Genomic DNA, 24950 nt, shown 5'->3' with positions numbered 1-24950 from the left:
TCAAAAACACTCCCTCAGGGTTTGGGGACCAGCCAAATTGCGCAGTGGCAGCCCGTCTGTTTTCTCCTCCCTGCATTTTTACCATTAACCCAGCAATCTTCAACCAGCCTTCCCAACACGCCCCCCTTCTTACCTTGATGTGGGAGGCATTAATGTAGCCTGTGTTATTTTCTTTGGTTGGTATTAGCTCTACGCGGTTCTCCTCATAGGGAACCACCTCGCGGATTCGGCTGCGCTCAGCATTTTCTGGCAGAGCCGCTGTGCTGAAAATGCCATTTGCCTTTTTCTTTGGAATTTGCTCGTATTCTGTGAACACCATTCCCTCTTCGAGCTTCTTTTTCAGGGTTCTGAACTGCAACAGAAGGTGATCTTCAGCTCTCTGAATAATCTGATCCAAACACTCTGACAAAACCACCAGATTTCTCAAAATATTTACAGTGAGAGTGTTAATCAGTAGTTTCAAGATGGACAATCAAAACTTGATGATTCGGTCTCCTTCATTCACCATATTGCAAGTTTCTCTTTTCCAATAACCAACTGCCTCCACACTCATACCTTAAACAGTAAAGTCTGCCAGACTAGGCAAGAGGTGAAATTCAAAATTAGCATTTTGTTATTAACGTGTATGCATGCGCTGCTGCTCAGCTGTGCCTGACTCTTTGCGGCCCCATAAGCTGCAGCCTGCCAACTCCTCTGTCCATAGGATTCCCCAGGCAGGAATACTGGAGTGGGCTGCCATTTCCTCCTTCAGGGTATCCTCCCAGCTCTGGGATTCAACCCACATCTCCTGAATCATCAGGAGGATTCTTTACCACTGAGCCACCTGCTGTTTCAAGTTCTAGTGATAAGGAGATTTTTAAACCTTAGTTATCAAAAAAAATCCTTTTCTCCACTTATGTAGTTGTTTTTAGCTAAATTTTAAGGTGATATTGGTCCGTAGTTCTCTACTCATGCAGATTAGACATCTTCCTCTTTTATTTTTCCCATGGCCAAAATACTAATTACAATAACGTGGTATTAATTGGATTAAATGATCCCGCTGAAGACCCTTCTAGGAACTTCCCTGGTGGTCCACTGGTTAAGACTCTATGCTTCAAATGCAGGGGGCACAGTTTTTGAGCCCTGGTCAGGGAATATGCCATGTGGTGCAGCCAAAAAAAAAAAAAAAGAAAAAGTAGGACACTTCTGGCTCTCAGAGCATGCTAATACTTCATATACGCTGACAAAACCTAAAACCCTAATCTTACTGGCACTCTAATACATTTACACAACCTGTTTTTTAACCTGACAGCAATTTCAGGGACTAAAGGAACATGTTTGTTCACCTCTGAAACACTACCGTGCAACTTTCTTTGCTTTTCAAAACTGAAGTTCTCACAATGCATTACCCCAAGAATTATATATCAGTCCTACTCTATAGCCAAGCATGTGCCCATTTGCTCAGTCATGTCTGACTCTTCACAGTCCCATGGCCTGTAGCCCATCAGGATCCTCAGTCCATGGAATTTTCCAGGCAAGAATAATGGAGTGGGTTGCCACTTCCTCCTCCAGGGGATCTTCCCCACCCAGGAATCAAACCTGAATTTCTAGCATCTCCTGCATGGGCAGGCGGATTCTTTACCACTGGCGCCATCTAGGAAGTTCCTAGCAAGGGGCCAGCATATTAAAGAATTCTATAAGTGCTTGGGTAAAATAATTACTCCCTAATAAAGGGTACTTGTTCACAAAAATCACAGAAGTCGAGCACTAGGGCAAGGGCTTAACCTCTTCACTCTGCAAAACAAAGAAACAGGCCCAGAGAAATATGGGTTGACTGAGGCCACACAGACAGGTGGCCAGGGGCTGGTGTCTCTAGGCGTCATCACTGAACCAACCTGACCAAGAAACAAGAGTTATTGGAAAGGATCAGTCTAATACAGCACAACCCAGGTCGCCCTAATCTTCAAGTTGAAGAATGAATTCGTCCAACACACCTTCGTGCTGGCGTGCCTGGACGAGGAGAGAGCGTCAGAATCCTAAGACCACAGAGAATGAGTCACGTGTTTGACGAGCCCAGCGCTTACCCTCTCGTCCATGGGAACTCGGGTGGCATCGATGCGACTCTCCTCCCGCCCTGAGCCCCGAGCAACTGAGAGTCCATTCAAGGCTGCCAACATCAGTGGCCTCTTCTGCGCCTCCAGGCCTGCCATCTTCTGCTTTTCTAGATTCTTGCGGCAAGAAAAGGCATGTTCTCATTGTTTGTAATATCAGGAGAATGCTGGAATGTGTTTTAATCTCCCCAAATCTATAACTCCCCAGCCAAGGAATGCAGACAATTACCATTAGCAGGGCAAATTCAAACACAGCCTTCCCCTTCATTCCCACTGCGCCCAAGGAAGCCGGCTCCTCTGGGCCTCCTGAGCGTTTCTTTAAAAATGGAGTAAATAAACAAACAAGAGCAGAGACTCTACACAAATACACCCTGCCACAGGGCTCACAAAAACAGCATGCGTGAGTCACCTTAGGAAGGTGAGCATTGAATGAAGACAGGACAAAGAAAAGAGAAACAGAGATTCATGAATAATCAGAGCTAATCAAAATGATGGGCCTTTTACGCAGATTAAATGGTAAAAAGCTTATAAAAACTGCTGCATTCTTTTTTTAGATTATTTTTTTTATGTTTTAAATTATGTAAGTGTGATAACACATTTATAGGAGACTTGAAAAATACAGAACAAGGTTATATACAGCTCCATCGCATAATTATTTTTTAAGTGGCAAAATTAAAGATTTTTAGTTGCAGTTTCAATATCAAACTCTCAAAAATCAGTAGAATGAATATACAGAGAAGCAGAAGGATATAGCAGAAAAACTGTCCCTTTGATAAGAGGATGGATACATATAGAAGTAGAGAAAAAACTTCCTTCCCAAGTTCCCACTCAGAGGGGCTAAGACTGAGGTGTTAACTCTATATTGAATCTCTCTGGTCCCTGGGATATTATCCCCAGAAAGGGAGCTGATGTAGTTTAACAAACTCACTAATACCATAGCGTGGAACCACCTGAGATGACCCCCCAGCAGGATCCTTCATGCTTCATCCAGAAGACCCACAGGAATGGACGCCATGGCTCCCGGTGACTAAACCGTGGGAGAACACCACGGTTCTCCCACGGTTCTGGGACCACGCAGACGGCGCCCAGCCCTTGCTTATGACTTTGTGACCCCTCTCTGTCCTCACCTGCACAGACACTCTGAAACTGTTGGGCCCCTGTTATTTCATCTACAGCTGTGCTTTCCCACTTCCTCTAAGCTGACTGGGGTGTGACCAACCTCCAGTTGCTCACTTCAGGCAACAGGGGCATTTTCCACCCAATAATTCTGTCTTAGAAGACAAAAGGACAGAGGGACTCTACAAAGCACAGAAACAGATGAGTTTTACAGAGTCAATAATTTTGACCCACAGTTTGCAGGTTCCTTTGGTTGCCACAGATGAAGGAGTGATCTTACTGTCTTTTTTTTTTTTTTTTCAAATCTTCAGGTATTTTTTTCTTAGCCTGTCATTTAGCAATTTACTTCCTAAAGAAGTGTCTTGATGGAGCTATGGTATTGGTAGAGGATAGAGCACCTATTGTGTGTGTTGATTCAGTTGTGTCCAACTCTTTTTGATCCCATGGACTGTGTCTCTGCAGGCTCCTCTGTTCATGGGATTCTCCAGGCAAGAATACTGGATTGGGTAGCCATGCCCTTCTCCAGGGGATCTTCCTGCCCCAGGGATCGAACCCAGGTCTCCTGCATTGCAGGCAGATTCTTTACCATCTGAGCCACCAGGGAACACATTGCCAATCAACTATACTTCAATTAAAAAGAAAGAAGAATGGAGCCCTGGCCTTTGTGGGTGATGCTGTCAAGATGCTCGGTCCCGTGACAGGGCTAACCCATCAGATAAACCGAAGGAGCATCTCAGAGGAGGATTAACTGTGAGAACGTGGGAAAGGGCTAAAATATATTCTATTCTGAAGAATGATCCTGGTTTCTCAACCCTGGGCAGACTTTGAAAATTCAGGATTTAAACTTGGGGAGTTTTGTCGGTGTATTTACTTACTAGTTTGTTTTTGTAAGGGAGAACTTCCTCCCTGCCTGCTATTATCTCTTTCAGTTGAGAATGTTTCACTCCTCCGCAAAATTTTAAGACAGCAATGATTTTTTTTTTTTAAATGGTCCTCAGATCCTTCTGACAGTCCTTCTGCTTCCTTCTCACCTGCACCATAAGGTGACCCCAACTGGACCCAAAGCAAAAAGTAACTTACTTGTCTTTCTTGGGAAAGGATTACTACCCAGGCAACACTGAAACCCCAATGATAAACTATTTCTCTTAGCTCCTCCTCATTTATCCTATGAGCTTATTACCAGAGACAAAAAAAATAATGAATTCAAAGATCTGCTTTGGCCTCTTCTCTCCCCCGTACCTGCCTGGGGGTTAGGGAACCACAGACAGTGGAATGTCTTCAAAGCAGCAGCAGGAGCCGTGCGGAGCGTGCTATCCACACCACAGGCCTGAACTATCCATCAAGGGACAAGCCACTCCAGAAAGGGAGAGGGGGTTGCCTGCAGGGCAAATTCTCACCATAGCTGTCTGCTTCCAGTTCCTATTTGGTGACATTTTCTCATCCGAGGAAGGCCTTGACAGCCTTCTCTTAGCTATGCCTAACAAGCCAGGCAAAAGCTACCATGATGGGCACCAGAGTAAGGCATCCGAGATGTGGGGAGGTCACTGGGGTGAGTTTCTTCAGAAAGACAATGGAGACCCACCCCAAGCTCCAGTGTCAGGGGCCAGGCCACCATCTTGCCTGGCTCACTGAAGACCCTCCAAGTCTTCCTCTGAGGTCGGGACAACCACCAAGGGTGGCTGCCCTTGAGCTCATGAGTATGTAGGATTTGGGGAAAAACCAGGGAAGGGATTTCCCTAGCAGTCCAGTAGCTAAGACTTTGTGCTTAAAATGTGAGGGGCATGGGTTCAATTCCTGGTCAAGGACTAAGATCCCACAAGCTCTGTGGCATGGCCAAAAAACAAAAAATTTTTTTAAAAAGGTACACTTGAAAAAAAATAAGGGAAAATGACATAGGGCCAGGGTAACAACGTTACTGAACTAGTTAAGAGGTAAAATCAGCTATTCACTATTACCCAATGGATGGGCTGGGAGGACATGTGGATAAACAGTGAAGAAAGGCTTTGTTTTTGCTCTGTGATAATGCATGAAGCTCTATATGAGGAATCAGTGCCGTTAAGTATCAGCTACAGGCTTTTGTTTGATACAGGTAACAAGAGGATGAATATGATCATAGTGAGGCTAGGCAATCATGTAGGTGGCAATAAACAGCCAGTCAGCAGGGGAAACAACAAGGCCAAATGGTTGGGCTGATGAGCTCTTGACACTGAGTTGTGTGAAAGGGGCCGGCCCAGAAGTGCTGAAACTCCCTTTCTACCAATGACTACTTTCCCCAAACATGGAAAGTTCTCCCCCAGGCACCCACCCCGCACTTCATTCCATCCCCAAGCCAAACGGTTTTATTTGCCACAGGCACAAGCACGTCTTTCACAACTTCCCTCCAGGTTTGCGAAAAGTGGAAAAACTTATGCCTGTACCAAATTCCTAGCAATACTCCATGGATGGCTAAGACCGTGAGGCTGAGAATGTTCTTGAGGTTTGTCTCAAGCTGGAACATTGCTATGGATTAGATTCCTAAGCCTAGGGACTTGGCTTTCTTAAAACTTTGGCTCTTTACTATTCTTTACAAGTTGATTCCCACTGCAGAACTGGGGAGACTTATACATGAAGAACGTTTGATGAATTCCCTCAAAGCAAAATGTAAGTTACAACTGTGCTGGAGTTCCTAAAATAAGCGCTGGCTACCTTATGACCCAGATGTGGTACATGCAGAGAAGTCAATCTGGGTTTGAGTAGTTATAATGAAAGGATTTTCTTTTTTAAGGGAGTGAACATCTCCAGGACAAACAGCAATGGTATTATAAAACATTTTGTAAAGTAGCAACTACAGTCCAGCAGTTTTCTCATTAGTAAGATGTAATTCACTTTGTTGCTCTAAATGTCCAACTGTTACTGCATACTTTTGCTCCAGCAACATAACTAACCTTCCAGAGGAAACATACTGAAGAAGAGTGACTTATGTCTAATATTGGGCATTGTCAAATGTTACACGTATGTGCGTGAGTGTATGAAGATGCCTGTGTGAGTTCTTGATAGAGTAAGTTCACTGGTGAATTCAAGCTCAACTGCACGCTTCTGAGTTTATTGTAATTTTTCATAGATTTGTGCTGACCATCTACTGAAAGAAGATCTGAAACTGAAACTGGACATACCAAGGTCAACACTGATGAGCAATCCTGACATCCAGATCTACACAGAAAGCTGTGCTTGGAAGGGAGGCTGCTCTTTTAAAATCTAACTGGGGAAGAACTGCTTTCCCCAGAGAAAACCAAAATGCCAGGAGATGGAGGAAGGTGAGCTCCTGGCAGCTCAGGCAATGGGAAATCTGACTCTGAATATATACACCAACATGCTGGCTTAGACACTGATCTCAATATCACATACCTGTAAGATCCTAACTTTGTCATAGCACTCTGCCCCACGCAGGCCTATGAGAAGCCGTGGATGAGAATGGAAGGAGCGAAAGGCAAAGTTTTGTGAAACGAAACCCTACCTGTTTAAAAGCAAGTGACTTTTAAATTCTATCACGTTTAAATCCTCCCATATTCCCTGATAAGCCTCACGCTTTCTTCCGTGCCCAGAGGAGGGAGGTGTGTCTGAATCACCAAAAAGGAGCAGAGAGGGTGCTCCGGGGTGGGGGTCGGGGGGACCAGCCCCTTTAACTGTCCCTTCAAAGGTGCCCCCGGGAGAAGTGGCCACTTACCCGAATCATCATCTCTCTCTCTATAATGCTGTCCTCCAGGGAGAACATTTCAGACACAGGCCTCTCCTTGACAGGCTCTTTCTTGACCCGCTCCTTCACGCTCGTCAGGTCGGGCTCCGAGATGGATGGCCCGAGAGAGGCCCCGTTGACCGCCAGCTGGTCAGCCCGGGAGACGCTGATGGCCTTGGCGGGCCCGTGCCGCAGCAGCCTGGCCCGGGCCACAGCAGGAGGCAGGCACGCCTGGTCCTGCCGCAGCGCCCCGTTGCTCACGCTTTTCCGGGGCCCGGGGTACTCGGGTGGGGGCTTGTTTGGGATCCGGGCCAAGGCGGCCTGTAGCTGGGTGCTGTACTCCACCTTCTCCCGGAGCACGGGGATCTGGGGCACCGGGTCGGGAGCCTCCTCCTCCTCCTCCTCGCTCTCGCTGCTGTGGATCAGCATGGTGGCATCCGAGAGAGTCTTCTTGTGGTGGTACTGGGGGAGCTGGGGGACCTCGTGGCTGCCGGGGCCCTCCTCGGGAGGCCCCGGCTCCCGCAGGGTGTTGCGGCGGGCCGTGGGGATGTTGAGCGACTTCAGGGTCATGGCTTGCATGCCCCTCACCATGCTGCTCATCGCCTCCAGGCTGTGACGCTTGTGCACCGCACCGTGGTGCTTGGTGGCCGTGAGGGGCTCGCTCACCTCCTGGAGGGACTGGTGCACCACTGGAGAGCTGTCCTCCTGGAAGGTCTTCACGGACAGCTGAACCTTGCGGGTCACCAGGTCGGGGCTGCTGCCGCTGACGTACTTGTGGCGGTGGCTGGCGAGGTCCGGTGTGCTGGTGGCCGGCCGGGGCCGTGGGTAGGGGGGTGGCGGCCGGAAGAGATAGTTTTTGAGTACGTGGGCCGCGTTGTAGCTATGGGCGCCCTGCAGCTGCATGTTGGCCAGCTCCGGCGTACTCACCGTGTGTGAGATGGCGCTGGGCCCCCCCGGCTTGCTTGGCACCGTGGGATTAGTGGGGTTGAGCTGGTCCGACGGGCTGACCAGTTTGTTCGCGTAGCCCCCCTGGGGCCCGTAGGGGATCGTGTAGGGGTGCCTCTCCCGCATCTCGGGCTGGCTGTACACCAGGTCCTCCGGCTGGTTGTAGGCGTGGGTGTTGATGATGTTGAGGTTTCGCAGGGACTGGCTCTGGCTGTCTGTGTGCACGACACCCCTCTTCATCTGCCGCATGACTGTCTCGTAATCGGGCGTGGGCCGGTAGGATGGTACGATGATGGCACTGTGCCGGTGGCTGGGGATGTAGTCCGCCCGCATGATGTCACTCCCAGGGATGCTGAGGTTGGAGGAGACGGGAGAAGCCTGGATGAAGCTTTGGGAGCAGCTGAGGGAGTTGATACTGTGAATGCTACACACGCTGCCGCCGTTGGTGACGGTGCCGTTTAAATAACTCAAGTCCAGGCTGTTGTGTGAGTTGCAATACAAGGCTTCTTCATTCCCATGGAAGATGCTGTCTGCAAGAAGTCAAACAGAGGCCCATGAACCTCCACGCCACCCTGCTTCCATCGAGTTGGTCCTCACACTCATGGGGGTAATTTTTAACTCACAGAAGTCATAAAAAGGGAAATCCCAAGGTCTCCACCCACATATTCCATAGGAAAAACCAGCAATTTCTTGGGCAAGATGCCAACATACTGAAAGGGTATTTTAAAGCACACTATGAAAAAAAAGTGAATCTAAACAAATGAAGCTCGGTACATATGGAACTGTTGTCAGCTGGGTTAAGTTCTTGATTTGGCCTGAGTTTTTAAATCAGGTACCAACAACGGTCCTCACACTGGAAGACCAGTCCCTCTTGTGCAGGGCTTAATGACAGAACTGGATATTTGGGCCAGGAAGTGAAGAACTTTGAGTTCTTGGAGCTGATCTTCCTGACTGCAATGGAAAAACTCCCTGTATCTAAGGGACTGCCGAGCATCAATCAAGACACAAGGCAAGTAACAAAGTCAGATGTCAGCAAACATGGCTACTTCATTATGATCACCAGGGGAAGGCAAAATTACACTCAGGAGTGTAATTTTAGCCACTGTCTAAAACCCGCCTCTAGACTTGGTTTCATCACCAAGGTCAATTTCACATTACAATTATTAATACTTTAAACAGGTACCTAAAGAGATAAAAGACAGTGAAAGACAGGGAGGCCTGGCATGCTACTGTCTATGGTCACAAAGAGTTAGACACGACGTAGTGACTGAACAACAGCAATAACAAAGAGAATAGAAAGCAGATTTCTAAAGTCAGGACCATTCTGTGCATCCAGTGTTCCTTTAACACACACACACACACACACACACACACACAGACATACACCCTAGGGAGGCAAGCTCTTATAAACACATTTTTCTGTGGGCAAAATATATTCGTTTGTACACTATAGATTTAAGCATGAGCAGAGTAGAGGAATTCAAAGGCAGAGAAGGTTAAAAAACAGAAAAGGTGGCTGAAAATACTCGGCTGCCTAAAGAGGAGAGGTGGGAACACAGACAAAATGAAATGATAGAGGCAAGGAAAACTAGAGAGAGAGAACACTGCATTTATCCACCTCTAATGGGGTTTGGTGCCTTCCCATAGAAGCAGGGTAACTTTTGCTGGTCTGCTCATAAACAGTCGTGTTTTATTAAATTACATTATCTTGATGATCTTAGTTTCCAGGCTTGCACTTTGACAGTACAAGAGCCAGCATACAATAACCCAGAAATGAATTATCCTTTACCCCACTGTCAACATCCAGTGTTTAATCCCATTCGTTTTCTAAGATGCAGTTACCGAAATGATCACGGAGCACCGGCTCCAGAGTTAAGACACTGATTTTCATATCCAAGCTCCTCCAATACCCTTTCTGTATCCCCGTTTCTACAGCAAATGGAAATAACAACATCAACAGTACCTATCTCCTTCATTTATTTTGAGGATGAAATGAGACAATGAAGTGCAAGTACTTAGAACAGTGCTTAAGGAAAAGAATTGCTCTATAAATGCTCATCGCTAGACCATTATTGAAATAGGTTTTTTTTTTCCCATACATTTTGCAGGGCAGTGTTTAGAGGGACAAGGAACTAAAGAGCTTAACGAGTTCACTGAGAAAGAGACTGGGGGAGAGGTGGCAAATGAGAGCTAAAATGAGGGGCTGAAGACTATGTGTGTGTTTCTTTCAATTATTCTGGATGCCTGTGTTCTCTGTCACCATGAAAATCTGGCTGACTGTTACACGCTCTCTGACCCTGGCAAGGAAAGTGAAGAGTCTTCCGCTGGGCTTAGCTGTCACTCTCTTCTCTAACCCACTTTTGAGGATGAGGAGGAAGAGAAAGGAACTCGCCTTCTGTCTTCCCCCAACTCCTTCCGCACGCAATTCTGGGGAAGTTTTCATCTCAGGGGTAAATGGTATTCCGTGACTCTCACAAATCCCAAACTGCTGCCATTCAGATCATGACAAAGTTAAAATAAAAGTATCGCTGTGACCTAAAACAAAATAATCTCAGCACTGATCCCCAGTACTCAAATTCAGGTCTTAAGAAGGGACAGCAGCAAGCCAGCGTTACCTTGAGAAGTGTGTGTTTCCGAGTAGTGTTCACCACACTGGACGTGCATGGGAGGCAGGATGTAGGGCTGTTGCCGGGGCTGAAACAGAGAACACAGCACACGTGGGAGGTCCCGTACCGAAACACTCACGAGCGCCAGCCCAAGCACACAACGGGCCCCACTCCTCATCCCTGCAAGGAGATGTGCAAGGGATTCTCTGCCCTCCTCCCTTAGCCCACCCTCTTCTGAGCATCTGCACCCTCATCTCATCACCAAGCCTTGGACTGGAGACACACAAAGCGGGGAATGGGGATGCTGGTTCAAGGTGAGAAAGAGGCTGCAATCGGCATGAAGGTATTTCATTATAGCCTATTTTCTAACACCCTTGCAAAGTTCCCACTGCCATTTTTCAAAGGAATAACTCAGAACATGCATATTATTATGTTCCACCTAAAACATAATGAGAGTCAAGGGGAAGCCTGTTTCCTTCTATTCAAAACTGGGTACCTCCTAAAGCCACAAGCTTCTATCTATCGGCATAGCTGTACCTGTGGCCCGAGTTCCATTGCCACAACAACCTCTAATAGGGGTGGGGGAGTGTTAAGCTGGGCCCACTTGCAAACGTATGTAATCTGAAATGAGGACCCATAACAGTAAGTCTGCAATTCCCAAGATCACTTACTGACCCTCCCCCATTGCAGAACCAAATGTGGAAAGGTCTTGCAGAGAACCTTGCAAGTGCAATCATCTCCCCTTTCAGTGAAGACTCATTGCCATAAGACTCAAACATGGCCATTTACACTCAATCTGAATAACTGCGTGTTGCAGAGGAGGGTAGAACTCTTAGAGAAAACACCAAAATGCTTAGACAGTTTTGCCATTTGGGGAGCCAACAAAGGAAATATAATTAGTTGCTAATGTGGTCTAGAGGAAGTCATTTAATCTCAGTAGGTCTCAGCTTCCTGTCAATCAAATCAGTCTTCTCCTTCGAACATTATCCATTTTATTTAGATATTGGGGTTCCAAGTAAAAATGGAGGACACAACTGAGTGACTTCTCTTTCACTTTTCACTTTCATGCACTGGAGAAGGAAATGGCAACCCACTTCAGTGTTCTTGCCTGGAGAATCCCAGGGACGGGGGAGCCTGGTGGGCTGCCGTCTCTGGGGTCATACAGAGTCGGACACGACTGAAGCGACTTAGCAACAGCAGCAGCAAGTAAAAATGTGTTTGAAGAAAGAGTTGTAATGCTAAAAAAAAATAAACTTTAAGCTTGTAAACCACCAAACCGGATGGTCTCTTACATTTCTATTTGATTATCTTTCAATTTGTCTTATACACATTGGTTTAAATATTACTGCTTTGGGACAGAAGTTGAGATCAAGCCAAAAAACCATACAAAGCCAGCAGGGGTCACACTTTCTCAGTATCCCTAGACTGAAGAACACTTGGCAGTATGAAGCTGGGTTGATACTCATCTACTATTTCCTTTTCTGCAAATAATGTTTATGAGCACATAAAGAAGATATAATGACCAGAAATCCAAAAATTAGGGAGAATCAGAGGAGAAGAAATAAAAATTGAAACCAATTTAATACAGTAGTTAAGGGTATCAGTTCTTCTAAACATTCCCAAATCTCTCTTTGGCTGGTTTTTGACGAGCAGTTTAAAAATATTTTTCCTGGATACAGCATGCTTGGGGCTGGTGCATGGGGATGACCCAGAGAGATGTTATGGGGAGGGAGGTGGGAGGGGGGTTCATGTTTGGGAATGCATGTAAGAATTAAAGATTTTAAAATTTAAAAAATAAATAAAATAAAATAAATAAAGTAAATAAATAAATAAAAATATTTTTCCTCTTTTTGGTAACACCTAATTCAACTCAATTTTTTCCATGACTGGATAGCCAGTTTTCAAGTCAACAAAAAAATATAAAACAAACAAACAAAAAAAGCCAGTGGGGAAGGATTCATACAAGAGAACAGAAATACACAGCAAGGCAAAGTTGGCTCATCCTGCCTTCTCTTGCTTTAATTTTTTTGAAAAGAAAAACCCTACAAGTAAGTAGCTGTTTATGAACCGACATAAGTGTATCAGCAATACAAGTGAGAAGTAATAATAGCAATCTTCCAAATACCATTTCAGGATTGTATTATTTGTTCTATCTCTTTATATATTTCAGTGTATTATTCTGTTTCTTTCCAGATCTGCTAAGATAACGGCAAATTAGATGCCACAATATAGGAGCCAGAGGAGCAAGAGAAAAACAAGCGCCCGGAACCCTGGTTATCAGCTAGGAAACCCAAAGGCGACAACGTTATCTGGCTTTACTCTCACTCATCCCAAGGAACGCTTGCTGACACGGTTTAATCCTAAAGGGCAGAGGAAAGGGAGAAGCCAGGAACCTGGCTTCCTGCAGATTATCTGCGTCCGAATGAAACAGGAAAGCCTCTGCATCTTCTCCAGATAATCAGGATATGATCAAATCACAAGATAGCCCTGAAACACTCTGCTTCCCCTGGCTTTTCATGGACGCAAGTGAACGTTTATCTCACTAGTAAAGACCTGTGGACTCTAAGGAAGGGAAAAGGGAAATAATATCAACAAACGAGAAGACTAAAGAAAACAGTGCCAGGAGGAAATCCGTTGCTGCTTCAGGGGAGAAGCCCAAAGCAACTCATTACATCTCCAAGGACTTTCTGTGAGAGATCGTGCATTGACACAGAGAATTAATTGTATTTACATGGGTTCTCAGGAATTATTATGTGATGATAAGATGTCCAAACTCTAGAATTCTAAGAATTCATGTGAACGCATTTTCCAGGAAAAAAAAAAAAATTCCTTAAACAGTTCCTTTTAAATGACAGGTTAAAGATGTCCTATAGGATATATATCATGTATAAAGAAAAATTTTATTCTCCCATCAATTCAAAGGAACTCTTCACCTACAGACATTTAAAGGTCATGTGTTTATTCTGATTTTGTGTAAAATAAATAATAACCTAGAATAAGTTATTTCCTTATTCACATGAGTTGCTTCCTTATTCATATGAGGAGAGCAGTTTTTTGTGCGTTTTTTTTTTAAAGGCTAACAGTAGGTAGAAAAGTACCTCAACTCAAATTCTGTTGACCTTAAAATTAGAAAATGAACTAACCTTAATTTTCTTCCCCACTAAATATTCTACCTGAGAGCATCAACTAGACTCCTTCAATATTCCCTTCAAGTAGTCATTTTCTGACTAGTTTATTAAACTGTCTATGGCAGTGAATACAAAAGAATTTGCAGAGATTATAACTGATGACATGTCTAAATGTGCAAAAATCAGGACCAGTGATAAAGCAAGTGGGAAAAAAAAAACCCACACACAGTAAGCTGCATGCTGAAGGCCTAAGACCTCGTCGGCCTGGAATAAGACTCCCAGGGGTGACCCTGGGGTCACATTTAGAGAAGTGATGAGCCATGGGTGTGCACACCCCACCTGCAGAGCAGACTGATGTCCTGCTGCGTTCTCACCAGATTTCACCTGGTCATGATGCCCTGGCCACCCCTCCCCTCAAAATTAACCACAGAAGGACACGTGAATCCCAGCAGTCAGAGAACTTGATAACTGAAGATGTCATACATACCAGGGAGGACCGGCTCCAGGTGGGCTGGCGTCTGATAGGGGGTGGAGAATTGGATTGTCTATATGAAAAGTTGAAAAAAATGAGGATGGTTATTCTTATTTACCATGTATAAGATGAGCTGATAGATGAGAGAGGGAGAAGAGGGGAAAGCAGACAAAATGGGTTAAGAATTTCAGTAGAACAGGGACTTCCCTGGTGGTACAGTGAATAAGAACCTGCCTCCCAGTGCAGGAGACACAAGTTCAATCCCTGGTCCAGGAAGATTCCACATGCCGAGAAGCAACAAAGCTAGCACACCACAGCTACGGAGCCCTGGCTTTGGAGCCCTCAGGCCAGAGCTACGGAGCCCTGGCTTTGGAGCCCTCAGGCCAGAGCTACAGAGCCCTGGCTTTGGAGCCCTGGCTTTGGAGCCCTCAGGCCAGAGCTACGGAGCCCTGGCTTTGGAGCCCTGGCTTTGGAGCCCTCAGGCCAGAGCTACGGAGCCCTGGCTTTGGAGCCCTCGGGCCACGGCTACGGAAGCCTGCGCACCTGGAGCCTGTGCTCTGCAAAAAGAGGAGCCGCCACAACAGAAGCGTGTGCGCGGCAATGACGAGCAGCCCCCAGTTGCCGCAGGTAGAGCAAGCCTGAGGGCAGCAAAGAAGATCCAGCCGACCTACATATCAAATAAATAAGAACTATGGTAAAACAAAAACATTTTCTATATCTGGTTGGTGAAGCCAAGACAATTTTAATTTCCTTTTTTCCTCTTGTTTTATTTGCAAAATGTTTGAAATAAATGATATTTTATAATGTTTTACAAAGTAATATGAAAAGAATGAGGCTTCTTTCTAAAGATGAATTACAAGGGAAATAAAAATCAATGACCATCTTTTAGAGGTCAGAGAACAGAGACCTCTGGAGAAGGATACTGCTCAGATGATGCTGATTTCATAAACTCCAGAGAGCTATCCCAAGCCTTCACGTAGCCCACGGTGAGACTCTGCAACTGCATACAGAGTTTACTGTCTATGTCGGGGATGAGGGTGTTTTTAGAGAGTCCCAGTTTTCATCAGATATGAGAATAGGAACCTCCCACACCTGGTTAGGAAGAAGAAAGGAATGGTTATTACAGAAGTAAGAAGGAGGACAGAGTTTCCTTAATTTTCAGTCTAATAGGTGATGCTCACTTGTATAAGAAGAAAAGGACACAAAAGAAATACAAATACTCAGAAAGTTTTATAATAAAGCCACTTGCTAAGATATGGTTGAACAAGAAGACTACAGTGATATTTACTCCTCAAAATAGTTTTCTTCTTAAACCCACCCTACGGAAGGAAGTCAACTCTAGAATTCTTGTTCACTCAAAGACATCTCAACAAATAAAAGGCAGTAGCAGAAAATTGCAAAGATGTGACCTATAGGGAATCTGTTCGAAAGAATGGTGTGTGTGTGTGTGTGAGCATGCAAAGGAATGGTGTGTATACGCAAAAGAATGGGGTGTGTGTGTGTGTGTGTGAGCATGCAAAGGAATAGTGTGTATGCGCAAAAGAATGGTGTGTGTGTGTGTGTGCGTGCAAAAGAATGGGGGGTGTGTGTATGCACATGGGCAAAAGAATGGTATGTGTGTGTGTGCACGTGTGCACAAGAATGGGGTTTGTGTGTGTGTGCGCACGAGAGCATGTGTAGGTACGTGTGCTTTCATAACACAGACACGGCTGTTTAAATTGTTGCTCCTGAGTCAGTGCTCTTCTGTTTCCTTTTGCAAACTCTGTTTGCAGACCTGATAGAGTCATCCTCGATATCCAAGGAGGAGTGGTTCCAGGACCCCCTCTGATACCAAAATCCACCTATGCTTTTGTGTAAAATGGCATAGGATTTGCATATAACCAATGCACATCCTCCCACATACTTTAAATCATCCCAGGCTACTCATAATACTTAATATAATGTAAACAGCTGCCAGTACAAAGGAAATTCAAGCTTTGCTTTTTGGAACTTTCTGAAATTTTTAAAAAATATTTTGATCCACAGTTGGTTGACTCCACGGATGTGAAACCACAGATAGAGAGGGCTGACTGATTGTACTATCAAATATACTTTCAGACTCCAAGAGTGACCAGTGGCAGAGACTGGCTTAGAAGAGTCTCCATCACGTAGGGAAAAAAATTAGCCAGGACCTGATCCTCCAGGTTTAAAGCAGTGCCTTCTACAGCAGGATCTGCTCTAGGACAGCGTTTTCACTCTTGGCTGTGTCCACTGGGGAAGCAGGAAAGCAGTTCTTCTCTCGCATTTACATCCCTGAAGTTCTTTGAAACAAAATTAAGCACCTTGGGCGCCCCAACTGCTGAGGTACTCTGCTGAGGAATGTCTTTTGAAGGCAACCAGAGGAAATTCAACGATAGCATGAGCCAGACACACTCTATCCAAGGTCAGGTCACGGTTAAGTTCTCTCATCAGACTCTCTTTATCATCCCCATTTCCAAATTAAATTGAAAACACACACATGGATTTGTGACATCTATTAGTGTCTTCCAAGTCTTCCTCTAATTACCCTGGCCTCTCATTTACAGGCGGGTGACTTGACCCAGAAGCACACGCAGGGTTAGCCAACTGTGTGAGTGCCACGGGGCTGAGGATGACAGCAGCTTCTTCTCTTTCAAGTTGGCTCATCACTCTGCTACATGCTTCTGAACACACACTACATCTGACACGAAGGGGCGCCCTGGCAAATTGGGAACTGCTCGGCTCCTCCAAACTCATGGCGGAGGTTGGAAAGGCACTGATGTTGGCCACTCCGTCCAGGAAGTCAAGCATTCACAGTCAATTTGCAAATTATTTTCCCCCTAGGCATATAGGCGATACCAGACGGTCTTCATCATTAAAGCTCTTTCCCTCCCGCCTGGCTTCAGCTTGCCCCTTTAGCTTCTAGGAGGAATGAGGCAAAAGAGTGAGCCGAAAAGGTGATCTACAACATTCCGAAAGCATAAGAATTTAAGCTGGAACGAGCCATCCAGGGAGCAGGTGGATGAAATGTTTACTTACTCGGTGCAGATTTTGTTTTGCTTGTAAAATTTGTGCCGCGTAGCAAACAGTCGAGATATGTACTTGGCATTTTCGATATCCTCCTTGGAAAAGAAGAAATGGTGAAAAAATAAACATTTGTTTGTATATGCATTTTATTACGATTCCTCTCGTCAGGGACACGTCCCTTCCTCCCTTCACGTCAGGCACAAAATAGCCGCCTGAGCCACAAACCAACATGCTGAAATTCAGCGGCGGTCATGTTGATGAAGCCTACCCAAGGGTGTTAGATGATACTGCCTGCTAGAGAATCCCTTATGTCCATGAGTTACACTGGTGATCTGGCGTGTCTTTACATCATGCCAAACCAAGTGCTCTGCAAATCAGTAAATGAATCGAGGCAGAGTGTGGGATGGATATCTAGCATCATTTAGTTCGAGGCAGAGAGGTGTGTGAACTGCCTTGGTTCCCAAGGAGGCACTCAAGGCAATCACCAGTTTGCTTCAGATCAGCCTTGGGCTGTGATGGCAAAGAAAATCCAAATAAGCCAACGAAAGAAAATACCACGCCATATCATCAGAGCTGACTAGTGAAGGGCATGCCAGACATTGCGATCCAGCACAAATAAGGCCGGTGGAGGAACGCAAAGCCTGGAGTGAAACTCAGCTTGGAACCCTGGCATCGTGAGCATCAGGTCACCAACACCCCTTGGAAATGAGCGATGGCAGCACTGGGCACGTAATGGGAAGTTATGGGTCTGATAGACTATTCATTCTCTCATGACGTGGAGACCAAGGAAAGCACATTAGGAGCTGAGAAGTCAGGCCGCAAGCTGCCTGCAGGATCATGCCTTCATTGTCTGTTTTGTTTACCGTGTGAAAGAGGGCGGTCTCCTCTTTGTTGACGAGTTCCACCAGGATAGTCGACTTGTTGTGGGTGATGTTTCCCATGTCATTCCACCTGCACAGAAGAAATCCCACAGTGTTTGCCCAAAGACTTTCCAGACATTTATGACACCACAGGAGGGTCATCTGCTATTACTGAGCCTCACTTTACAAATTATGGTTTAGCTGTATTTTTAAAAGCTAAACGTTTCTTCCTTCAAAGCAGAAATGGAAATAAAAGGCAATATTCATCTACTTAAATAGCTACACACCATCTCAACGTTGTTGTTTGATAAAGTACACTTTCCCTTATGAGCTAGGAGAAAAATATGCAAGAGATTTCTGCTGCCTAGTTTTTCATATTTCCAGACGAACAAAGTCTTTCCCCTGAACCCCATTTTCAATGCTGGGAGAGCAGGTCATTTAAAAGTCACGTGAGGAGTTCCCAGGAGGTCCAATGATTAGGAGTTCAGCCTTTCACTGCTGTGTGCCCTGGATCACCCCTGGTTGGGAACTAAGACCCCACAAGTCACAGAGGACAGCAAAATAATAATAATAAATTATGTGTTTTTAGGAACCTAGGCTGAAGAATTCACGGAGATTCTGTGTTGCAGTGTACACTACAGATTTGATTATGCCACTTAGAAAAATTGCTGAGGGAATGTTCAGTGTGCCTACATTTTTGTGATCTAAACACACACAGAGACAAATTTCCTTCCCTTTCCTCATGGAGATCTGACCTAAAATGAGATACACAGAGAGAACCACCAGACAAGGGAAGGTAAAGTTCCTGCTTCTCATTCTATTTAGAGCCAGTTTCTAATAATCTCTTACACTACCTGCCCTTCAGTCTGCTCCCCAACCTATAATTCCCTGTCCATTGCCTTTTCCTCTCCATCCTGCTTTTTTTTTTTAACTTAAAAAAATTTTTTTTGACCACGTTGTGGCAGAATGAGGGATCTTAGTCCCACAACCATGGCTCCAACTCACACCCCCCTGTAGTAGAAGTTCAGAGTCTTAACCGCTGGACTGCCATGGAAGTCCCTTTCCATCCTGCGTTTGCTCATTGCACTCCCATCTCTGCCTGCGTGATTCCTTTAAGACTCAGAAGCGGCCACCTTCTCCAGGCAGCCTTTCCTCATTCCCAACCACCTACATGCCAGGAAAAAGCTGGGTGTAGTCCTTTATCAGTCACCACATTGTATTACAGTGGTTTATGTCTGTGATCAGATTCCTAACTAAACCAAACTCAGCCATAGGTCTCGCGCCTTGGGCAGAGATTCTGCTTGCTTTATCTCTGTATTCCATGGGCCGAGTACATCTGGAATAGACCATACGCCAGATCTTGCTGAAATAATGAAAAGTAATGATGTTGCCTATCTGTATAAAGGTCAGTTCTTTTATCAGCTCTCAAGGTAGACAAGTTTCCCACTTTGGAGATGAGGCAATTCAGGTCAAAGGGGAGGAATTACCCTTATCCACTTTCATGCATTGGAGAAGGAAATGGCAACCCCCCTCCAGTGTTCTTGCCTGGAGAATCCCAGGGACAAGGGAGCCCAGTGGGCTGCCGTCTCTGGGGTCGCACAGAGTTGGACACGACTGAAGCAACTTAACAGCAGCAGCAGCAGCAACCTTCCTTATCAGCATGAGTTCTATCAATCCCCTTTAGGTTTTCCTCCAATCACCCTTCTATTACACCAATGTCATCTGTGTTTATATACATCTACAGGTACTCTGCAAGCTGTCTGCTAATAGTTCCATAAGATCACATCTACATGGCCTCACAGCTACATGCTCCTTACTGAGGGTCTTGAAAGAGAAAAGATATTTGATATTCTCTGGCTCCATTCCCTCAAATCAATGGCCAAAATTCTGGATCCACTCCTCACGCCACCATATGACTTCACCTTTAGTGGCACAGTTAACAGGACACTATAGTAGCAGTAAATTCACATCTTATAAGGGTTATCAAGGCACATGCTAAAGGAAGTGGGCTGGAAGCAGTTCCCAGGGAAACTGAACAAAGCCTGTGAGGGGCCTATTATGGTCAGTGAACTTTCAAACTGCTCTTTTCTATTTAATCCAGAGCCCCAGAATGCAAAATCTATCTGCTTCTCTTCTCTGGACTCAAGCACTGATTTAGCCACAGAGGACTGTGTGGGACAAAAGGCCTGGGTAGCTTTACCTGGGCATAGAGATGTATAGCTCCGACTCTGCCCATATTTATATATTTTGCTCAATTTGTTGCAGGTATGTGAGTCCTGCAACATGTCCCAAAGTCAAAAACATGTCCAAAAATCAAAAAGCTTATTTTGTAGCCCCAACGCACTCTCTCTCCACTCTCCTTCAATAATGTCTCTATTCAAAGAGCAAAAGAAAACAAATGGGCGAAAATAATGGCAGGGTGGGGACCTAGGAAAACAAAAGCCAATTAGGAAGCTTTTAATGGGAAAACTTTCTCAAAATGACCTGCAATAACTGATGATCCAACAAGTACACGGCTGGCCAAGAATATACATCCAGAAGGTGGACCATGCTCTACCTCTAAGAGCCATCTTTGATCTTCCTAGGACATGCAGCTCTGCCTATCAGATGCACACGCAGGAAAGCTGCTTTTCCTGTAAATAATAGGCCACACTGCCCTCATAAATTAAAGCAAGCATGCAGTTTTTTGGATTTTAACACTAGCATGGGACCTGTGGGCATCAATACAAGGCAAGCTCATGGACCTGTAATGCAGGGGACACCCTGTCACTTCCCTATGCTGTTTCCACTCCTGTTAAATGGAAAAGAAGGCTGAAGGATCAAAGTAATAAAAAAGGACCAAGGTCTTTTCATTAATGATAACAAATATTGATTTTTCAAAATACACTTTCACAAAGAGCCCTCTTTCTTTAATAGAAAAATTAGTTTGCACCTTTATAGCACATAGCATTAGGCAAAGGGCACGCTGGGCAATGGATGGAAGCCAGGTTGGATTTAATGACTGGTCATGGGTAATGACTGGTCATGGGTAATCTGGGCAAAGGTGATCCTGCAGGAGCCTCATGCCTAAAGAGCCCATTTCTAACCAGACTCACAGAATTTGGTTCCACGCTTCTGGCTCAGTGGGGGTTCAACTATGCACTTCTTGGAGTCAGTGGGAAGAAAGAGCATTCTCCATCTCCCGCCCCCAAACAAACCCCCAGGGAAAGTGAGAGGAATTTCTTCATAACCACTTAAACCCTGCAGAGGGGGCTGATCAACTCTTATCCACGGTCTAGCTCTTAACTCATCCGTATAACTTTCATACTCCATGCGGTTTGTGAGAGCACCTCCAGGGAAAAAAGGAAAAAGGAGACAAATCAGACTACCTGTAGATTACTGCTTGTCTTCCAATTCTGTTCCTCACGAAAATCCCCATAAAGAAAATGCCCAGGTGCACACTGTTTCCATGATTGTCCTGCACAAGATCAACAAGAGATCGTCGTGATGAAAAACATCCCAGCGGTCGGGCAGCCTCCCCTTGGGGACCACACCCCGTTTCTCGCCCACACGGGGAATGAATCACAGACAGCGTCGGGGTAACAAGGCGATCTGAAGGCAGGCACACCGCTGCACCTCCTAAGAGACTACACAGATAGGTTTTCTTCTTTTATTTCAACTTGTCACATTTCCTGTTTAAGAAAGAATTTTAGGATTTTTCTCAGATTGGCTGGCAGTTAAGATCTCTTTCATGTGCATCTATTGATATCTTTTTTAACCCTAGTATTTGCGGTTTTTTTAAATCAAAATTGCATGTGCATACATTTTGATTATACATCCATACTGTATATGTGCAATTACACAGGCACATAATTTGAAGAATCTAATATTCTTTAGATCTTGTTTAAAGCAGCCAGCAGCAGACCCAGCCCTACCATTTCCCCTCCTTTAAAGGCATCCGCTTCTACCATTTAAAGCCCTAGAGTGTGTCTTTTTGCATCCACCATGCTTGGCCTTCCAATTTAGAACCTCGTGTTCCTCAGTTCTGGGATATTTTCTCAAATTACTACCTTCTGTTTCCCCCGTTCACTCTTTTCAGAACTCCCATTATTCAGATGCTGAACATCTGGGCTGGCCCTCCAATTTTATCTCCTGCCACCCACGTTCTATAACTTTGGGTTTTGGGGTGAAATTTTTCTTTCTCTTCTAACCTATCCATTAAGTTTACCATTCCGATATCGTATTGTAAATTTCTGAGAGTTTTTATTTTCTAAATGTTCTCTTTCAAAAGCAATCTATTCCTTCAATGAGGTAATACATAATATATATATAAATACCTATACATATATATGTAAAATCCCTGAAGCTCACAGCGTGAGGGATGGTGGAATCCTTCACCCTGCAGAATCTCTGCCTCTTTCGGGATGCTTCATTCTCATTGCTCTGTTTTTCCTATTGGGGCAACCCTGCGGGGGTGTATGATTGGGTATGTATTCACACTCCAGAGTGGGAGGCTAAACACTGGCTGGGACCCTTGTGAGCACAGGACGGGCACATGGACTGTAAGCTTCACTGCTGGGCAATCTGCTGGGCCCTGTCTGGGAGAGGCCAGGGGTCTTGTCTTCAGTCCTGTCTGTTGGTCCACTCAGGTGCCTCCAACCTCCTGCCTGGGAAAGCATAACCCAGCTTCCAGTGTTCTTGAGAGCAGAGCAGGAGCAGGACTCAGCATCAAGTGAGCGAACTGTCACCCAGTCCCCTGCTTTCACGTGGGAGGCATCCTCTTTGTGGAGTGAGGGGAGAGACACGTCCAACTCAGCCCAAGAAAGAAAAAATAAACCCCTACCTTCCTCAGAATACCCATTTAAGACACAAAGACCCCCTTCTCAAGGACCTCTTCTCAACCCGCCTCCCCAAAACTTTCCATTAACGTAGGACTCTTCTCACAGAGAGAGAGAAAGGGAAAGACAACTGCTGGTGGCAAAAGCTGAGCGAGAAAGAACTAGGGAGTAGGGAGAGGGCCTCAGTAATTACAAGGGGTTAAAAGGTAAGTTACATGATAAAAAAAAAAAAAAAGAATCTATGCGGGAAAAGAAGATGGGCAAAGTAGAGATGGGAAGAAAAAGGAAAATTTGGTGGAAAGACTTCCCTGGGGACGCTGCCAGGAGGTGGGTGCAGAGGTTGAGGAGGATGCAGGGGGATGTGGGAGGAGCAGGCCATCAGCGTGGGACAATGAAAAAACACGGACCAGACCCCTGTTAGAACAGCACACGCAGCTAGGACTGAGGCTCCAGACCCCGTGTAACCCATTCCAGAAGCTCCCTCCCTCCATGCCCACCTGCTCCGACAGTACAGGAGCCCACGGAGGCTGCAGACACCCGTGTTTGTGGAGGGCAAGGGAAGACCTATCAGGAAATGCACTGGTATTCCTGCTCCCCAATCTTGAAAAATTTTTTGAGAAATCACTTATGGGGGGGAAAAAAACCCCACACTAAACTTAAACGGTCCTCCCTGGGACATATCCATAACATATGTTTGAAACCTTCCTTGGTCAAGAAGGACCCAACCAGCCCAGAGGGACTCTGTCACCATGGGCAGGCTGCCCTAGGTGCTTTTTCACTTACAGCCAGCTCCATCACAGCCCCCATGGGTACCACCACCCTGCCCCTCATCCTTGGGCCACCAGGAATCATGTGGTCTGTAGGTGGTCACCTGAGTCATGAACAGATATGCGGTGGGGGAGGAAAAAAGGCAGCAGCCCAGTGGAGTTACGCCCACGGGCTGTGAGTCAGCCGAGCCCGTCTGCCCACTCGGAGTAGCTCTGGTAGCTCCCTGTACTTTTCCCACTAAAGGACAGACTCAAAAATGCATCCGAACCCAGCACAGCAGATTTTAACGCCGTCTCCACTGCCTCTGTTTCCCACAGTTCAGAATGACTAAAAACCACGCAAGCAAATGACCCCCACGACCAAACCTCCAACTTCCAGGGCCTGAGAAGTCGGTTTTCTAGAAGTGGAGAAAAGTTTACTCTGATTTTCCAAAATATCATGACTATATATGGGCTGCTGAAATGTAAGTGGGATGCAGATGGCTTCATAAGGCATTATTGCAAGGAAAATGGATTACAACCCTATGAAGGGCAGCTATTAGAGAAGCAAAAGAAAATTAAACAAATCTAAAAAAGAGTCATTTAGCCTTTTTTGCAAGCTGCGGCCACCCTGCTCGATTCTACTTGATACACATGGGCAGTTCTCATTAAGGCAAATTGCAAACGTGCAACGGAGGGGGAACAGAACGCTTATAAAACAGCCAGTGGAGCCAGTTTGGAGTGAAATGTTTACGCTGAAATTGCAGGCGTCTCCCAAATTGCTGAAATGTGCCAGTTGCTTTAGGTTTCTGATAAAACTCCGTCTTTGGTAAAGTGGGTCAGCAGAGAGAGGAAAATGAGTTTGGATGATGGACTCTGCTGTATAGATGACCTTGCACCATGACCCCACCACCACACCCTCACTTCAGGAGGTGAATCTGCTGCAAAGGGTGGGATGTGCTTATAACCATTTCCTACACATACTTTCCAGAAAACACCAAAGGGGCTGGAAATCCACAACAGAGTCTCTCTAGAGCCAGAGAAATAAAGTATGATTGTATCCAGGAAATGTTTCATTCTTCCTCACAAACAGTTATCCCTGCATTAGCCCCAAGAAGAGAAAATAAAAGGCTGGGGAGGAAAACTGCCAGGGAGGGTCTGTATTAAGGCACACGCGACGTTTGCTACGTGTCCTGCTGTAACGTTGGCTGTGACCTTGATAACTTCTCAGCACCAGATGGGCTGGTGTTGGTACTCACTCAGAACACTGTCTTACAATTGAGATAGTCTGCTGAGAACTGTGGAAAGCTTCAAAATCTCTCCATTAACAGAAAAGGGTTTGCTTTCACTAAAGTATATTGGACTTGCTAACTAATGCCACGTAGAAATGAGAAAGCCAAGCCTTCTGGTTCTCTGCTCTCAAGCAACACTGGT

At 45.5% G+C, this 24950-nt stretch overlaps 1 protein-coding gene across 1 annotated transcript in view; it reads right to left on the bottom strand.

The window, feature by feature from the left end:
• Positions 1–24950, bottom strand: part of PTPN14 (protein tyrosine phosphatase non-receptor type 14) — a 186664-nt gene that overhangs the window by 16356 nt on the left and 145358 nt on the right. The window contains exons 8-15 of the mRNA XM_069544951.1: positions 21322–21410; positions 17957–18044; positions 17106–17188; positions 14085–14142; positions 10479–10557; positions 6910–8393; positions 2064–2207; positions 134–352 (exon numbers count right to left, since the gene is read on the bottom strand). Of these exons, the coding sequence (XP_069401052.1) occupies positions 134–352; positions 2064–2207; positions 6910–8393; positions 10479–10557; positions 14085–14142; positions 17106–17188; positions 17957–18044; positions 21322–21410 (2244 nt within the window). The remainder of the gene's footprint in view (positions 1–133; positions 353–2063; positions 2208–6909; positions 8394–10478; positions 10558–14084; positions 14143–17105; positions 17189–17956; positions 18045–21321; positions 21411–24950) is intronic.

This window comes from Ovis canadensis, chromosome 12, assembly GCF_042477335.2.
Source record: "Ovis canadensis isolate MfBH-ARS-UI-01 breed Bighorn chromosome 12, ARS-UI_OviCan_v2, whole genome shotgun sequence".
In the NCBI taxonomy this organism is placed as follows: domain Eukaryota; kingdom Metazoa; phylum Chordata; class Mammalia; order Artiodactyla; family Bovidae; genus Ovis; species Ovis canadensis.
The sequence above is the reverse complement of the archived record's forward strand: the minus strand, read 5'-3'. Positions and strand labels throughout refer to the sequence as shown.